Raw genomic sequence first — 20,310 nt, forward strand, 5'->3', positions numbered from 1 at the left:
AAACACCTGTATGGCCAATACAAATGTTTGTCATGTGCGGGGATCGAACCCGCAACCGCAAACGCAACAGGTACAATCCATGGCTGTAACCGTTGCGCCAACGCGGCGTCTGTTGCTCTTATCGTCTTGCGACTTTGGTTTACTAACGCTGATTTGGTGCAAGTTATCAATAAAGTGAAGAGCTCTTTGTAAAATGATTAAATGCATCACAAAGCTAAAACACTTTGAAAAGTTCTCGAATTTCATTTCATATACGATTAAAAATTCCGAATATTTAATTTTGATACATTTGTGATTCTGCTTTCTGGTATATATATATCATCATCATCATCATCATCATCATCATCATCATCATCATCATCATCATCATCATCATCATCATCATCATGACTTCGGCCTATCGCAGTCCACTGCTGGACATAGGCCTCCCCAAGTTATAACTATACTTATATATGTAGTATTTATATGTATGCTTATCAAAGAAAAATAAGTAGCCATACCAGGCGGCTGTTACCTATAACACAACCATTAAGTTGCTTACGTAGAAACAGAGGACCGCGTGTGTACGTTGTAGATTTTTTTTTGGTCGACCAATACAAAAACCGCTGAATCGTGCCGCACAACCTCGCTCTGAGCTTTTGGCTCTGACAACAACGGAACCCTAAAAGAATGTCACGCTCCGTGCGTTTAGCGCCAAATCATGATAAAAGGGTCCAAAGGTCTTTAGATATAAGAGATTTATTGTTGTAAATCGCTCGAGTTGAAAAGATATCCTTGGAATAGTTACGAAACTTGATGTTATTCTTATTGTAGGTGTCACTAACAGTATTATGTTGATTTTTGTATTTGACATAACTTGTTGGCTATTGTTGGTTTATATGATGTGTCAGTAATTATGCTTTAGACAAAAATGTCGACTATAAAGTAATGACGATAGAGAAAATAAGTGAAGCGGATCTTTGTATATTTAGTACATTATTTTTTTTTTATTCTATATTCTGAAGTCGTTCATGAACTGTAGTGATGATAAGATCTTTGATAAAAAAATATTATTCTAATTATAAGTTAATATTGTCGTAAAAACTAAATTCGCTTACACAACAATAAAAACACAAAAGAGGTTGCTCAACAAATGCATATTTGTTTTATGATTTTGCGCAGTAACTTTTAAATATCCACTTAGCCCGGTGCTGTTAAGAAGCTAAGCACTAAAATATACAAGACATAGGTTCATATATTTTAATAAGAAACTCCAACACGCGATTATTACGGCACGGTGTGACAGGAGACAATTTTATAAAAGAAGGAAATCGACTTTAGTTTCCGTAGAATTTGCATTAAACTCATTTTACAATATGAAAATTCAAGATTTTTTGATAAAATTGAATGTAAATAATAATGAAAGCAAAATATTTGTTTCCTAAATTTAATTGATTTTTTTCTATTTGAAAGTTACATAATATATTCTCTCTATCTCTCCTTGAGCGGAGAGTACGACTCGCTCCACGCCTGGTTGTTTACATTTGTACAATGTAAGTTGTCTAACTTAGAAGTAAACCTATTGTTTTGCAATTACAATTTGCGAATTCGTAAAACTGATATCTGCATAATAGGGTTTCTATTTTAGTTTCCTTTTAAATATATTATTCTATAGTGCAAAGCTCATCAAGAATATTAATTAATTTCTTAACTTGAAGCTAATTTTTGAGTCATAATGAAAATTCCGCTTAGAAACTAATTATTGTAAGATTGTAGGTATAAAAATAAAGTGGTCTTAGAAATTAATAAATAAATGTTTCGGACAGCACTAGACGGGGTATAACTAGTCGATACTAGACTGTTATGACTACAAATTAAAATTTGAAGACATGGACTTTTGTTAATATTTTAATTGCTAACTGTTACCCGTGACTTTATCCGATTTAATTTGAGGAAAAAACTTACCGAAATATTATATAACCTAAATTTCTTCCTCGGTAAATGTAGTTACTAAAGTAGTTCCTAAAATTAGTTCGTTCAAACAAACAAACAGTTCAGTACAGCATATTATATCACATACAAAATAACACGAACAGTATTTAATTTAAAGCTATCCAGTAACTTTTAAATATCCAATTCACCTTGATAAATACACACGTAAATCCTGTACAATGTTATGATGTTAATCTAACGCTATGTGGTTTCAGCTGAACTCGGATTAAAAAGGAATCGTTATATAAGCTTTCTCTGTAAATATTACTAAATAAAATTTTGAGCCTTCAGATAAATATCAAATATTAATTATGCTTAAAATTTGTTGAGTTGTATGTAAGGAATAGTAATACGAGTAATTCCGCCCTTTCTACTGCATAATCTGTAACTCTTCTGCTCGAGATGGATATATGTGTTTATACAAATATATCACTCCAGTTTAGATTTGCGTACGATATCATTCTATATGGAGGTACTGACGTACTGACTTTGAATCCTTATTTAAAGATAGCCTACTACCACCAAGAGATTGAAATAACAGAATTATTAATTTAATTTGAACGTTGTGTAAAATACTTACTATCGAAACTTCATAAATTTCTGTATAAAAATTTCGATAAATTTGAAAAATGGTTTCGTAAAATAGTTTAGTCCTTTAAATAAAAGGATTTCTAGTCCGGCGTTGTGCTAAAGCCGCGTTCACATTCATTAGTTTGTCGTATAAATTCCAACTATTGTTAATCCAGTCGACAAGATCAGATAGTATGACGCGGCCTTATTCGAGCCCGCTTTGAATTTCAAATACGTAGGAACGCATGTTTCATAACGCTTATCTGATGTAGTCCAAATATTACGGTGAAATTAATAAGTACGACAGATTGGTGGAATGATACGTAGATTAAGTTTAGTTTCTTTTTGTACGTAAAAAATGGGATATTTGGTAAACAATCTCTCTCATAATGTATGGCTACCGTAGCCTATTAACATTTGCAATGCCAGTATCGCAAACGAGTTGCTAACTCTAACATCGCGTTTCAACATAATGTGTTTCCTCAAGCTCTGGCTATCTTCATCACATCAGCCTATCGTAGTCCACTACTGAACATAGGCCTCCACAAGTTCGAGCCAAAAATGGCGTGAACTCATGTATTTTGCCTCTAGTCACCACGCTGGGCAGGCGGGCCAAAGCCAGTAGTTAGATAGTTATCATGCATCGGTCGGCTTTTTTTCCGAGGTAATAGTGGAACTGTATTATCCCTTAGTCGCCTCTTACAACACCCACGGGAAGAGAGGGACCATTTTGACCATGAACATGATGATGATGGCGCCCTCCCGTGACCATGGTTACTGTAAAGTATCCGAAACGTCGGATAGTTAAACCAACTTAATAAGCCGCGATAAAATCCGAAAAAGCTGTGTCATTATAATGAGTGAAATTCGCGTTAACATTTAAAAAAAAAAAAACATTTACGTCTGAAAATGTAGTAAAAAACATTTAAAACCTTTTTATTGGTTGTTATCAATAATTCAACACCGTTTGCGGTGCAAGGAAAAAACAATATATAAATGCTGACCAAAGGGTCGGCATAAATAATGACCAAAGGGTTAGCATTTATTTATTACTAAAGAATCATTTAATCCTGTTACCCCTTGATAGCTACGCTACCCCTAAAGTATTTATTGTAACTCAGAAACGCAAAGGCTTCTTTGGATGCCTTTGCTAAAGGCAACTACAAAGCCAAAAGTGAGAGCAGTTACTTGCATACTTACCATAGCAACGTACAACTACTGTAGAAATGAAAAATTCATTATTTTATTCGAGTCGATCAAATACTAAATTGATGACAATTTTCGGAGAATAAGTTCGAGGCAACCGTAAAATCTAAAATAGTAATCACGCCTCAACTAAATCGAGTTAGTGACCATAATTTTTTGTTACCACCAATCTTTTGAACCTTTTGGGTGTTTGTGCCGTCCTTGTGGGTTTCCCCACCGTGCCTCGGAGAGCACGTTAAGCCGTCAGTCCCGGTTGTTATCCTGTACACCTGATAGCGGTCGTTTCTCATAGTAGGGATATATCCGCCAACCCGCATTGGAGCAGCGTGGTGGATTAAGCTCTGATCCTTATTCTACACGAGGAAAGAGGCCTATTCCCAGCATTGAGATGTAACATACTGAATCGTATAACCTTAAAAGTAATAAAAAATTAACAAAAATGATAGTTTGATCCTTCTACATGGAGAAAGAGGCCTATGCCCAGTAGTGGGATATTACAGGCTGAAGCGCTAAATCTTTTGAACCAATTTATGATATAATAGATGTTCAAATAAAAGTACTATCTTACTTAACAAATATTTTTAAATAGGATGAGAATCTGAGATTTAGAGGAAAACGAATTCGCACGTTCGTCGAAAGATTTGCCATAAAATCATTTCCTTTTTCATCTAAACCATCAGATATTTTATATCGCAAATGAGTATCTCAAATTTACATCGAATTTGTAAGCGTAGAGTTCCAATGCATTTTTATATTTAAAAAAACATATTTATGAAAAATCAATATTAAATTAAATTTAAAAAAAGTTTTAAAAAGAATAAAGTTTAGTTATTAGAACTCATTTTTTTACTTTGTATTAAAGCACAGAAAGTGTATAAATAAGTAAATAAATGAAATTTATATGGTACATGATCTTATTAGATAGATTACCTCAGGTCATATTATAGTCATTATAGTCCAGTGATTAAAGCAATAAAAAATCAGATTTATTTCTTTATTTAAATAGTCTCCAACAGAAAATAAACATATATTACAAAACAATAATATGTACAAAAATTATTGGTCATCATCTCATCCATTTATAGACAAAAAAAAAGCTTTATAATATCGTCGCTGAATAGGCAAAACTGCTAACGTTCACAAGGGCTGTTTTGAGAAAAAACAATTTTAAGTTTTTTTTTTTGCTTTAACCTGTCACAACTTTTTTTCTTTTGGGTGAAAGTAAGAACCGTTAAGGAAACATAATCATGATTTAATTTTATCTACGCAATTAATCTATTACACTGTTCGTATTTTAACTATTTACGGAGTTAGCTGTCACTTTAGGATAAATCCTCTGAGTCCTGAAAAAAAACCAGCAAGGGAAATTTACTAACCTCCACGTTAAGTTCACGGTTAGGGAATCGCCAACTACTAAAGACTCGAGTGTGTTAACATTCTCTTTGGAAAAAAATACTAACATTATTTAAAAAATATAATAGTCGTAAACGAAAATTACTAAGAGATAAATCTACTACAGAAAGACATATAGCAAAAAGACATTCAGCATCGGATACTAGAGAAATCTCGAAAGCTTTTTACTTTCAAGACATAGTTGCCAATTAATTATTGGGATGATTATACTTTCATCACTTTTTATCTTGTTCCAGCCTAAATATTATTACTAATGTGAGCAACAAAAATGTTTATTATGACATATTAACCCGTATAATAATAATACACTTTATTGTACACCAAAAACAGAAATAATACATATCAAAGAAATAAAGAAAATATTGACAATATATTCATTAGGTACAAAGGGCGGCCTTATCGCTAAAAAGCGATCTCTTCCAGGCAACCTTAGGGCAAAGGAAATGGTCTAGCGTCAGCATAGGTGTACAAGTTACAACAAATTTATTATAAATATTCAAATAATTAAACATATACATACATACATACATACATAAATAGATACATAAATACATACATACATACATACATACATACATACATACATATATACATATATACCCACATACATGCATACATACATATAAATACATATATGTATACATTATAATTATGAATTACTTGTTTATTGTTGAGTTTGAAGAAAATGCTTCCAAACAGTCTTTTTAAAAAGTGCAGGTGTTTGTACACGTCTGATATTCAAGGGCAAGGTATTCCATAAGCGAGAGGCTTGAACTGTAAAAGATTTGTCATAAAAGGAAGAGGATTGAGAAGGAATTTCAAGAAGAAAATTACTGTCAGAACGAAGACAGCGTTTGTGAGAATCACCAAGGAATTTGAAACGTTCTTTCAGATAGGAAGGGGTAAAGGGATTAAATAAAATGGAGTAAAGTAGGGTAAGGATATGAGTATTCCTGCGAAGGCGAATTGGGAGCCACTTGAGTTTTTTGCGAAATTCTGAAATATAGTCATATTTGCGTAGTCTAAAGATAAATCTTATACATACATTCTGAATGCGCTCAAGCTTATTAAGCTGCTCCTCTGTAATGTCAAGATAGCAAGTATCAGCATAATCAAGAATTGGTAATAGGAGACTATGTGCAAGAGCAATTTTAGTAGGAATGGGCAGTAGATTACGCAATCTGCGGACAGACCCAACCGAAGCGAACAGTCTGCGACTAATTTCACATATTTGAGGACCCCAAGAGAGATGTTGGTCAAAGATAACACCTAAATTTCTCACGCTTTCGCTGTATGGAATGGTGAATCCATTAAATGTAACAGGAGATACCTCAGATTTATCAATGCGGCTGAGCAGTCTGGAGCTTCCTATATTAATAGCTTTCGTTTTATTTGGATTTATATTTAGGCCATAGGCTTTACTCCATTTACCAATGGCTAAAAGGTCATTGTTTATACGCGATACACACTGAGATAAGTTATGAACAGTGGAGTGAGAGTATATCTGGAGATCATCTGCATAGAGGTGGTAGAAAGAAGATATTACATTACAGATAGAGTTTATAAATATTGAAAACAAAAGAGGGGAGAGCACGCCACCTTGCGGGACACCGGTATTGACCATTGACCAATTGGAGTATGAGTCATTCAATTTAACTCGCTGCCGGCGACCCTGCAAGTAACTAAGAAACCAATCAGCAACCTCAGGAGATATGTTAAGAGAACGTAAAATATCACATAGTATATCAAAGTCCACAGTATTAAAGGCGTTACTAAAATCGAGTAACGTTAATACCGTGACCTGTATGTTTTCCATATTTGATCGTATATCATCAGTTATTTTTACATGCGCAGTAGTCGTACTGTGACCTGGACGAAAACCGGATTGCATGGGATTCAACAGACGGTGTTTCAAAAGGAAACTGCTGAGCTGTTGATGCACAAGCCGTATAATAAATAAATAACACCAATTTAACATAAATCTTTATTCAATTAAAAAATTTGTTCAAACAAAATTGACATTTTCTCAGATTATAAATAAAACAAAAATCACCTTCCTCCGTAACTTTCCACATTTGTTTATAAAAACGTACTAAATAAAAACATAATGTGGAGTTTCGCTATTGCAACTAACACAAATAACTCCCTCTGGAATCACTGTTCAGTTCAGGCGCTATATTGTTCTTTTATACTAAGCTTAGTTTAAAATAACAATATCACGCCTGTCGTTCAAAACAGTCATCCTAGACGGAGTTACTTAAGTTAGTTACAATTACAAGACTCCATTTTAACAATAATCAGTATACTTATTGTAATTTAAATAAGAGATCAAAACTGAACATTATTAACTTCTAATTCTAATAAAATATTGATTGAGAAATAATAATCTACTTAATCCTCATTAATCTCATCCTCTTCGTCAGTGTCTGGTAGCGTGTCCTGAACGTTCGCTATACAAGGCATGTTTTTGTATTCATCGTGGTGTTCTTCTGCGATTACTTTTGATGTGCACAATTTCCATAAATCATCGTACTTCTTTTTAGAAATAGGCAGCCGAGTTTTATATATCTTTTTTAACACACTTTTGTTTTTTCCATTGACAGTTAACTCTTCTGCTTTTGTTACATCAGCCGCTCAAAAATGCTAATATCCTGTTACTTAAATTACTGAGTAAAGCAAAAATACTAAAGCGCCATGGTTGATGATTCTTGCTGAAAGATTATTTACTTATAAGCTTGAGTATACGTGATTTCAATCAGCAGAAACTACTAAATCACCATATCTTGTGGTTTTTTCTTAAGCTCATTTGACTAAAAGGACCCGTGGTAAAAAAATAGATTCAAGCGAAAGTTATATAAATACCATCGGTTATCAAAAGTATACTTTCGAAAATTACTAACAAACCTGAATAGGGCTTGTTGCAGCGAGCATAATACTAAACCGACAATTATACGAAAATGTGTCGAAGTAAGCCACACATTAGTAAAAAGTCGCAAAACATCTTGTGAGATTTTAACCCCATTTTGAGTGCTAAAGCGCCAAAAAAATGCTCTGATCGCCACGAGACCCGGACTAATAGGCAGAGAAAAAAAAATGCAGTCGAACCATATATATAACTCATTTTGACCAAAATGGCGCTTTAGTAGTTTTGCCTATTCAGCGACGATATCATTGTTAAGAGATAAGAACTGCTTATGAATTCATACATACATATACATACATTTGCATAAAACACGTTGAATAATGACACACAGCCACATAGATTGTTTCAAAATCAATAGATATTATTTATGGCTCATAAATTTGACGATTAATCCTGTAATCGCGTATTAGTTATGAACAAATGTATGGAATATATTAATTAATTATTACTAAATCATAACAAATTATGCTTTAATTCGTACACTGGGGCACAAACTTCTAATAGTAATAACAGATGTGCATGTACGATAGTGTACACAAAAACGTGATACTGTATCATAACAACGTGTAAAAATTTAAATATTGTTTTTTTGTTACGCCGTTAAGTGTGTCTGTTAGGGTTACGGGAGATTTTTTTTTTTATTTAGGACTCAAAGGCAAAACTGATTAAGAAAGGTTAGGTTTGTTGATATTTTAAGACCTTAAATATATTATTATACTATACGTTTATAATCGCTTGTAAATCTTCATGTAAAGTTTCATAAAAAAAAAACCTAAAAAAACTTAGTTTTTCAGAAATAACTATTCTTAAGGGGCAGATGACGTGTCAATGTATACTTCATCATTTCATCATTTCAGCCTATTAAAATCCACTGCTGAAGACAGGCTTCCACAAGTTCGCGCCAAAAAATGGCGTAAACTCACGTGTCTTGCTCATAGTCACCACGCTAGGCAGGCGGGTTAGTGACCGCAGGGCTGGCTTTGTCGCACCGAAGACGCTGCTGCCCGTCTTCGGCCTGTATATTTCAAAGCCAGCAGTTGGATGGTTATCCCGCCATCGGTCGGCTTTTTAAGTTCCAAGGCGGTAGTGGAACTGTGTTATCCCTTAATCGCCTCTTAACACACCCACAGGAAGAGAGGGGCTGACTATATTCTTTAGTACCGTAGCCACACAGCAATATATACTTAACCTGTGCTTATAACAAAAAATTAAAGTCAAAATTCAAATTGAAACTAAAAATTCAGGGTAAATCCAGAATAATTCAAACACACTGCTATAAATACAATTAAAATTTCATTCATTATCAATACCAAATAAATACATATAATACCAATAAATAATAAAATAAAATAAAATTATTACACTTGATTTAATACGAATAGATTTAAAAAAAAATATGAACTTTAAAAAAAAACTAAGTGTACTTCCTTACCGACAAAAATAAAATAAACAATGAAACATTCAGATAAACTTGACAAATAAATTGACATTGACATTTGCAGTTTTACTACTTTAGTCATTTCAAAATATAATGATGGCGACGCACGAAAATACCAATTAAAATTCGTAAAAACGATTAAAAAATCTAATATTTGTACCACGTGCTCCTGTAGGTAGGTACGTAAACGAAAACTTTTACCAGTGATGTACGATTAAATTTCTTATAACCATTGTTTTTGAGTGGTGCTTCATTCTTGATTAGTTATTCAACCATAATCCAACAAGGTAAAGGTAAAGTAGGTAAGGCAGGTATAATATAATTATCGAAATCGTAACGAGGCTAATTTTACAAATTAAATATTCTTTTTCCAGATTCGTATTTTTTAAAGTGATTTTAAAAAAGAATATACAGGAAATTACATGTTCCTATGGGTACCTATATTGTCAGTTGTCCATTTACCTGCCCCGCCCTGCTTGCCTTGCCCTGCGGTCACCAACCCGCCTGCCCAGCGTAGTGACTATGGGCAACACACATGAGTTCATGCCATTTTTGGCGTGAACTTGTGGAGGCCTCTGTCCAGCAGTTGACTGCAATAGGCTGATATGATAATGATGAACAACGCCCATTTACTGTCATTAATTTTATTAATAATAACTAAATGTTGAATGTAAAATAAACAGTTTACACTCTACGGCTTCCACGGTATGAATCCTGTGTCCACAAACACACACAATGCACGAGCACAAACGCCCAGACTACGGCGAATATCTTTACGGCCTAGGCAAATATTTCTCAAATGCAGGCTGAAAACTGAAACCACTGGCACATCAGCCAGTCTTAAGTCGGATACCGTATCCTTTAGTAATAGTTAGTAGTAGTGTAGTAGCCGTTACACATGCAACGCCAGGATCATCCCCCAAAGCTTTGGCTACCTTACACACCAGAAGACTACAACACTCCTCAAAAACAGTATCGTTTGTATTTGGATGTGTTTATTTCCCTTGTTGTCTGCCTTAAGCCTGAGTTTGTGATGTTGACACGTAACAATAAATGAGAGAAAAAAATAAATACATTCGTATTGTTTCTGTTATTTCATTGTCACTCCAATACAAAGATTAATCAAATCTGTCAATCGTAATAACCATATAACTGTGAAATTGAGGCTATCTTTTTGTAATTAACCCGTGCAGAGTTGATACATCATTAAATAATATAAGTTAACTCATTACGTATACATTACGAACCTTATTTTCCGCATATTTTGTAAGTAGGTTAATTGATATGATTAAATTGTATTTCGTTTTATATTTTAAATATAAATTTGGATACTAAGGTAATGATACTAAGGATGTATTCGTAATATATTATAATTATATTAAACAACTTTTTCGGATTTTACTAGCGGAAAAGTTATATCATTATAATGAATGAAATTCACGTAAACATTATAAAACAATATTCGCTATTTGCTATCTTCACACACTTGAAAAAACCATTTAATAAACTAATTTAGTCTACTCGTGATAGAAGAAAAATATATATCTAGAATAATATAAGCACAAATCACAATGTAATTTTTGTTTTGTCGATATTTTGGATCTTATACGATTCGTTCATGTAACAAAATATAAAATATGCTTTTTATTTGCAAGTAATTCGGCTACAGGAAATTAAATTTTATTCAAATGTTCAAATTTATTTGGATGAGTATATAATGTTTACCTTAAATATTTGTTTCGCTTGTATAAGCAATAAACGTTTGAAGTAATTTTTCATCAAATCTCTAACCCTATTCTTTTATTTTTAGTCATCTTAATAATTATGTTTTAAATATCCTCTTAGACACTTACCTTTATAAAACTCTGTAAAAGTTATCAGACTTCATCTCAGGGCTTGAAAAAGTTTTTAATTCGCCTTAATGTTCAAAATAAGAACATTAATTAATAATATTAGATTAAATTTATATACTATGGATAAATTTTTATTCAATATTATAGGTAGGAAAACCAATTATTGGCCTTATTATTGTTAATATTATGTTAAATTTTATATAGATACGAATTGTAACACTGTTGGTTTTCAAATAAATAAATAAATAAATAAATAAACAATAAATATAAACTTATTAACATTATCTAGTTTAAATAATTGTAAACCGATAAACGATTCGCAATTCACTGCTCTTTTAACATTTCTTTATTTGGTTTCAGATAAAAAAATGGAGCGAAGGATAGCGCGGATAATATACATCTTCATAATATTAGCTCTGGTAAATGAAATGTCGATCGCCGTTCAAGCGAGAGATAATAACAAAAGGCGGAGTAAAGAAAAAACGGGAGGATTTCAAAACAATATCTGCGACATTACCGATCGAGATTCTAAAGTACATTGCTACTGTGAAAATACAAGAGAACCTAGAAATGCAACAAAAGCCGAGTGTTGGGTGTTCAATGGCGGTATACCCCGTGACGACCTCATCTGGCAAAGTTTTGCGTCACAACCAACTTTGCAAACTTTGTCTTTTAACGTCCGTGTCGATGGCGCGCTAGGCTACGTGCCGACCAAAGCGCTGCAATACTTACCAAGACTTAAATCTATAAATATTAAATATGGTAATATAGTCGATGTCAGCTCTTATGCGTTCGCAAATTTAACAAATTTGAAAGAGGTATCAATATCACAAAATCAGATCGAAACTTTGCAACAGTATGCATTTGCGTATCTTCCAAATTTGACTGTGGTTAATTTAGAAGAAAATATGATTTTAGAAATCGGAAGGGATTCATTTTTCGATGTACCGAAATTACAAAAACTCGTTTTTACCAAAAACAATATTTCAACAATTAGTAATGGTGCATTTCAATACGCCTTCAATCTCTTAGAACTGGATTTAAACAAGAACAACATATTCCATCTGAATCGCCACACATTTGACGGATTAGCCAACTTAAGGAAATTGGATCTCAGACGAAATCGTATTTACAACTTGACCGAATTCACGTTCGCCGAACTGTGGAATTTACAAGAGTTGCTTCTGGGAAAGAACGAATTAAAATATATATCGGAGCGGGCGTTCGATGGTTTATCCCAACTCCGAAAGTTGTCCCTCGATGATAATAAACTGGCGTCGCTTCCCTCCGGTTTATTCGAGGGCGTAAGGGGTCTCAGCTCCCTAGATTTGCGTTCCAATGAACTACACGCTTTAACTTTCGACAACATCAAGCCCATATTGGATAATTTGAAGCCTTCAGGCAGCAATTTGCTACTCGAAGGTAATAATGAATATTTAATACCCTCTCTTAGTGTACTGTGATGAACTCAAAGAACATTTTGAATGTTTAACAAGGAGAAATAGACATTTCGTGGTAACTTTGATATACTTAACAGTTTGTTCAGTTATGATACCGCTGGGTGTTTTTAAGTCGTGTAGAACTATCTTCGCGATTATCTGGCTCATACGTTGGAAAGTTTGCTGGCGCGGAATGTTCACTGCTGGAACACTTTCCTTACTCGTAGAGACAAAATGTAGCCTTATACGTTAATGACTCTGTTTTGTACGTGAGATGTAAAACTTAAGTGCGTTTGTAGTACGCGTATAACAGTTATCTGTCGCCCTAAATTTGTAAATATAAAAATGTTTCTTTGACATTATTTTGCTATCCGATTAAATAACCGTTACTTAATATAAGGTCTCGATAATTTTATTGAAACCACTTAAATTGATAACTATTTATATCGATATCACTTGTGCCAAAATAAAAAATAAGTATTTTAAATTCCTTAATTCAATATTTTACACTTTAAACTTCGTATTTACCATGTTATATGTATTAAAAATATCATTATTTATTACATTTGATATTTATATTTCACCGTAAAACTGATTGCAGTTGATAAAAAAATATTCAGTAAATTTAAAAACATATTTTGATATTCCATTTGTAGTTGACTGAAAAATATTTTATCAATGATACTTCACTTAAATATTAAAATGTGCATAATTAACAATATTTTAAATAATTTACAGAAAACAACTTCGTTTGCGACTGCAGGCTGCAGTGGATGCATATATTACGAAACGAAACAAAAAGCCAAAATACGAAAGATTCGTTGGAAAGTGTCACGTGCAAAATGGATCCACCGATAGTCAGCTCCGCATACAATAAAATGCCCGATATCAGTATAAATATTAACCAGAACTCACTACACTCAGATACAAATTTAGATAAATTTGTTAAAACGAATCTAACAGATAAGAAAACTGATGAAATACAAGATATAATCAACGAATTAAATGTTAAGAAAGCTGTTAAAAGGAATGTGTTAAAAATTCCACCGGAGACATTGCCGTGTCCTGCAGAAACTAAAAAAACTACTGAGATACCGTTCATAGTAGATCCAGTGATTCCGATTCAAAACGAAATGAAAACTTTTAGATTTCAAGAGATGAACGCTGCTCGTAACACGTCTTTCGTTTTCGGTCTAGTATTATGGAGTGTCTGTTTTGTGTTCTTCTTTACTTAGATATTTTATTTAACGATTCTAGTCATTATTGTGAGGGAGATACAGACTATTTTAAAATTTAATTTCTGAATAGATAAACGCAATTTAAATTTAGTGATCGTGCTAAATTGGGAGTGAGATGAATTCTAATCATTTACGATAATAATTTATGAAGATACGAATGAATTTAGTTGTTCAATAAAATATTCCGGCTTCACATCGGACTTAAAATTTTAAATCATCATTGAATCCCATTTCAATAGTTTAATATTCAAATAAAAATTCAAAATCTATCTAGCTTTAGTGTAAGTTGAATAATTGTTTGAATTGCGTTTATTATGTTCGCGCTAAATATTAAGATAATTTATAAGAGAGCACAGACACTTAACTGTAATTAAAAATTGTATTATATTCACGAAAATGTTGTATATTATGAAATATAGAAGTTAGGCGTGAATTTTTGTATTCATGTGTTATTATTATTGGATATTATTAAGCACATGTATAATGTAAAAAAAAAAAAAATAAACTTGTCATTGATAAGATAAATTTACAATGAAACAACTTTTTCACAGCAAACATGGTCCTTCCGTGACCATGGTCACTGTAAAGTATCTGAAACGTCGGGCATTTAAAAATCTTAATTAGTATGAATACTATCATTACAGCCTATACATTCCACTGCTGGACACAGGCCTCCACAAGTTAACGCCAAAAATAACGTGAACTCATATGTTTTGCCCATAGTCACCACGCTGGGCAGGCGGGTTGGTGACCACAGTACTGGCTTTGTCGCATCGAAGACGCTGCTGCCCGTCTTCGGTCTGTGTATAGTATGAATACTAAACCGTGATAAAATATGAAAAAGTTGTTTCATTATAATGACTGAAATTCGCGTAAACACTAGAAAACAATAAGATAAATTTATTTAAAAATACGAATTTTCAAAATTTACTTGATTCAATGTACATTCGAAAAAATATGTTGGTATGATATTAAAGTACTTAATTTTTTTGTGACTGTAAGAACACTTTGCTTGTCGTTTGTGATGTAAATATGAATTTTAAAATTTTGAAATATTTAGGCAAAATGTACATTCCATTTGGCGAAGTAATGCTTCAATTAGTGTTTTCGCACATTACCAAAAATTACTATCTCGAAATTACTTATTTGAACCCGAAGAAAATCTGCTAAAGTTAAGAGAAGTCTACTATTAGAAGTGCGTTTACTTTTTGTTTCGTGACAAACAAATAGAGACTTGATTAAAAATAATTCCGAATTATAAGAACAATTTGAACAATTTACAGTTGCGAGCGCTTCACGTATTGTACGCATTTTCAAATAAGCTCTTTTAAAGTGCTTTAAGCTGAAACGCAGAAATTAAAACGAAGAAATCAAACTGTACGAATTTTATATTGACTATAGTTTTATTTTTACTTAAAATACGCTACAGAATATGTCGTCCGATCGATTAAATATTTGATAGTGTGCGGAAAGTAAAAAATATAAATTAAAAATGTAAAATTTTCGAAAAAATCTAAATAATAAAAATATTTAGATTAATAACAGTTATTATTATTTATATTGATTATCAATGTATAATTCTTTCGATATTTAAAATAGCGTATATGGAATTAGGGTGATAAAAGCTCTAGTCTTTATTTCAAAATGACGTCGCGTCAGTGATGAAATAATAGCAATAAGTCTTAAACTATTTCATTTTATTAATTAGAACTATTGATAATGATGTATAAAACAATTTGATGAAGCATTTTGTATGAGTACATTGACTGTGTAATTTTTTTAATGATCTTGTTTTATTTACCTTTACTCCTTTGATATTCAATAACGACTCAGAGACAGATGGGCTCATAACGATAATTTTTTTATAAGACCAGGGCGGCAAACATTTCCACGGCTCACCAGGTGGTAAGCGTCACCATCAAAAGCAAAGCAGTGCCAATTCCTGGCCCTCTTCAGGAACCCTAAGTACCTTACTCATCACAGTAACATGGCACTACTCGCGTGCAATATTATTTTGGTGTTACCTTCTGTAAGGTTGAGGACTTCCCCAAGTATATTTTACGCAAGAGTTTTCCTGCTGTGTCCCATTTTAATGAAAACATAATTGTAATAATATACAATATACAAAGTAGAACATGATTAAGGTAATATACAAGACACTAAGCGTACATGACGTGTAACGCGTGTGTTTAGGCAGAATATCAAACATTTTACTAAAACATAACACAAAGTTTTAATAGGTCAAGACGGTCGTCAATTCATGTGATCCCTTTTGTGTAAAATCTGCTTGAAATTCTAAGTTATAAACTGTACCTGGCAATAACATGGTCTTGATAAATTATATACACATTTTTTAATAATAATTATGGTGACCAACTTAGGTTCACCTGATGGTAAGCGTCTACCGTCTATGGATACCAGCCATACCACGAACATCACAAGATCGTTAAAAGTCTAAAATCGCTGTCACTAAGACAGCGTATCTTCAGCAGCTTCGGTTCACTCTCTACAGGAAGACAATAATGCTTAAGAGAAGTATGATTTGGCTTTCTTCTGTAAGGTTCTGTGCTTCTGAAGCGCTTCCAACGTCGAGTTGCTTCGGATTTTCAGCGAGATATTTTCTATATTTTGCACCGTCAATTATAAATTTCTATGAGTAATAAAAAAACTACAAACATACTCAACTAATCGTCGTGATTTTTAAGTTTTTGTTCACAAAAATAGACATAAGCTTGCCTGTAAAATTATTATTTATAAAGCGTCCCTTACACACAAATATTAGAAAAATATAAATTGAATATTCAGTAAACAATTTTTTTACTGTTTTGGTTCGGAAATTTGAGGAAATAAAATTATACAATTGAAGGAAACAAATACATTTTTATGCTACTAAACAGTTCTATTACGATTAGGTACTAGCTGATTTATTCTCAAAGAATAAAAATAATCTTAGTACGTAGAATAAAAAATAGAAAATATAGTGAGAAATGTAGTCAAATAAATAATCAAAATCCCTGTTTAACCCCTATAATGCGTTCCTCAGATCGCAGCCGCCGAAATCCATCTAAGTCCTATTTTGAAGAGGAATAAGCCAAACGATAAATTCTATCGAACCCTAAAGCTTAGGTTACATTATAATTAATCGTTTCTTAAGACACTCACATTGACTGTGTAATTAGTAATCACATTGTTTCAACTAGTTCATTGTTTCTTCTTATGTAAATTTATTGATTATTACAAAAGTTAATTGAAATAAAAAGGTTAAAAGGGTAAAGTTAATAATATTATAAAAAAAAAAAAAAATATTTTTTTAGACGAATATCTGGTTAGCCAAATTATCCGGATCCTTGTTAAAAGACATTTCTAGATTAGTTAACTTTGCAATTTACTTACTGGTAGGGTGAAATATTTCCATATTAATCGTCTTCATTCATTCTCAATTTTTCTGCATTTTTTGTGTCTCTGTTCATAACTTTTTACTATTGTGTAAGGTTTAGTTTGAGCGAGATTTGATGTTGTTGGGTTTTGATTTGTCGCTACTAAGGCGTAATCGACTCAACTATATTTGTTGATGTTCTAATTTTATTAACTATCGATGCAAAATTGAAAACTGATTTTTTGTCCCGAAACAAACAATTATTGGTAGATGAAGCTAAAATAAGGATGAAGCCGGTAGCAGTAGGTAGTCGTATAAGTTTCGCCCCGGTAATGTCTGTATTGAAACGTGTACACTTAAAAGCATTTCAATGCTATGTCAGTTTCACTAGAACAACTTGACTTACTGAAACAATTGTACTTACTCCGTGTACTGTTTGCTATGGAATATACTTTAGTAGTATTATAAACCAAAAAAAAAAAATTTTAGACGTTTAAGTGTACGGTTGGTAAATTTGTTGTGCAATGTATGTTAATGCATCAATTTTCTTTCTTCTCTCTTATTCTTTCTCGTTCTCAAACTTAGATAATAAATATTTAGACAAAGGTTCTGGTGCACTGGCAAATATTCTGGTGTAGTCTGGTAATGTGTGGTTGGTTATTTATTATCATGGCGCCTAAGTATTTTTAGTTGCGTTGCGATTTCGATTCCCGCAGACATTTATATTTATATAAATATTTGTTTTTCGGTTGGGTGTATTTCCTTGTGTGTCTTCTTACCGTGCCTCGGAGAACTTGTAAAACTGGCACCCCCGAAACTCGTTATATGATGATTACCTGCCTACTACTAGTAGTAGATTCTAAGCTCCGAATGGTCTCCTACTGGAGATAGAGGGCGTAGCTGGGATGTTATAAGGTGATTCAGTTCCGCTTAGTTCAGAATAAAATATTAATTTAAAATAACGTAAAAATAAATAAATTCAGAAACCTTGCGATAATTTCTATTTCACGCGTTTGAAAGTTCGTAGGACTAAATTAAGTCGATCTGTCGACTCCTTAAGAATCTATATGTAATGTGTTAGTAACGCTTTAGCTGTTTAATTGAGTTAGTCTACAAGTGTTAAGATGATTAACAAAATTTCGTAAATTTCAAATGTTCGTTAGGCGCTATTTTAGTTTGTCAATACTGATGATGGTTAATATAGTTGAAAGTCTTATTAAGATTAAAAGTTAATAGAATCTTAAAAATATTAACTCTCCACACTCCGATAGGAATATAATATATAAACAGAAGAGGTAATGGAAGATATGCATAACCTAAGTAAATTCAATCCACCACCTTACCCTATCTAGCTTTGCATAATCTCTTTACAAAGAGTAAAAATCTTAGTTAGATTTTTGATAACAACCGGAACCAAAAGGCCAAAAAAGTCCTGTAACAAACTGTGGAAAGATCTGCAGAGATAAACACCCAGAAAAAAGTAACAATTTACAAAATACAAATATCCGCTACGAGAAGCTTATAATAGTCCCAGTTATTAGAACTTTCTTGACGACTAAATTAAAATGGTGGAATGAAATTTACCAACCGCCAATCATGTTGACGTTGTTTCAAAATTAAGCCGTCAGATGGCAGCATTGCTATATTGGTCTCAATGTATATTTATACACATAGTTTTAATAATTAATTAATTTACAAAAACCAAGCAAAAATTTTTAGTTGTGAATGCCGGTAAAGCAAGCAGTTATCTATAAAATCATATATAAATTATGTGGAAAAATTTTAAGCTTTTTTTCTTAAAAAAATAGGTAAAAAAACTTTTTAAGTTAAACGGTTTTATGTTAAACATACATTGCAATGTTTAAGATAAATGTACTAAAAACCAAAAAATAATAAAATAGATACAGTCGTGGGAATTATAAACATATGCATAGACTAGACTAAAATAAAACCGTGGGGCACGTCAATTGTCTACAATCGTTGATTAAAATGTTTGTTTTGTAATGTTACACTATAATTAGGCAGTTGTTCAACCGACAACGATGGACGTGTGATAAGTAGGGCTAGAATGTGGAAACAAGCTAGCAAGCTCGATTATAAGCGAGTTTTAGGGTTTCATAGTGGTGAGCGAGTAGTACTTTTATCATATGTTTTGTCGATTAAAGACAAACTGCGAGCAGTGAAACGATTCCTCGCCAGCCAGCAGTGTGAATGTCCAACGATAAACTAGTTGAAACATCTCTTTTATTTACATGGAGTGTATAACTATTGGAATTTCCATGAGCAAGAAAATAGTAAGTAATTTCCTCACCGTCTGCGGGCCAACTGCCTATTTTAACGACGAATTAAACGATTCTTCTATGGCACATTAAGTCAATAATTTGTAGACAATTGACGTGCCCCACGGTTTTATTTTAGTCTAGTCTATGCATATGTTTATAATTCCCACGACTGTATCTATTTTATTATTTTTTGGTTTTTAGTACATTTATCTTAAACATTGCAATGTATGTTTAACATAAAACCGTTTAACTTAAAAAGTTTTTTTACCTATTTTTATTTTCTAGTTTTTAGTTTTTATTTCGCATTCTGTTTAATTCATTTAGTGCTTCATTATTGCAAGGCCCATCTTAAATATTGAGGTTGTATAGTGCACTGTATTCTTCTTGTCAAGCCCTTTTATTTGATACCCATATTGGTGGGATTGATAAAAAATTGTTATCAGACATTTGGTAGCGGCGGCCAGCTTAGATTTCAATTTTGCATAGTAAATTGTATTCTACTTGTTGAGACCTTTCATTTGATACCCATGTTGATGGGATTGATAAAACCTAAGTTATCCGCCATTTTGTAGAGGCCGCCATCTTGGATTTTAATTTTATA

At 32.5% G+C, this 20,310-nt stretch overlaps 1 protein-coding gene across 1 annotated transcript; it reads left to right on the forward strand.

The window, feature by feature from the left end:
* The first annotated feature begins 11,742 nt into the window (after positions 1-11,742).
* Positions 11,743-14,048, forward strand: LOC123661016 (connectin). The gene is made up of 2 exons (XM_045596032.1): positions 11,743-12,796; positions 13,552-14,048. The coding sequence occupies exons 1-2, from the start codon at positions 11,743-11,745 to the stop codon at positions 14,046-14,048; spliced, it is 1,551 nt and encodes a 516-aa protein (XP_045451988.1).
* The last annotated feature ends 6,262 nt before the right edge of the window (positions 14,049-20,310 follow it).

The sequence above is a fragment of the Melitaea cinxia genome, chromosome 16, assembly GCF_905220565.1.
Source record: "Melitaea cinxia chromosome 16, ilMelCinx1.1, whole genome shotgun sequence".
Classification (NCBI taxonomy): Eukaryota; Metazoa; Arthropoda; class Insecta; order Lepidoptera; family Nymphalidae; genus Melitaea; species Melitaea cinxia.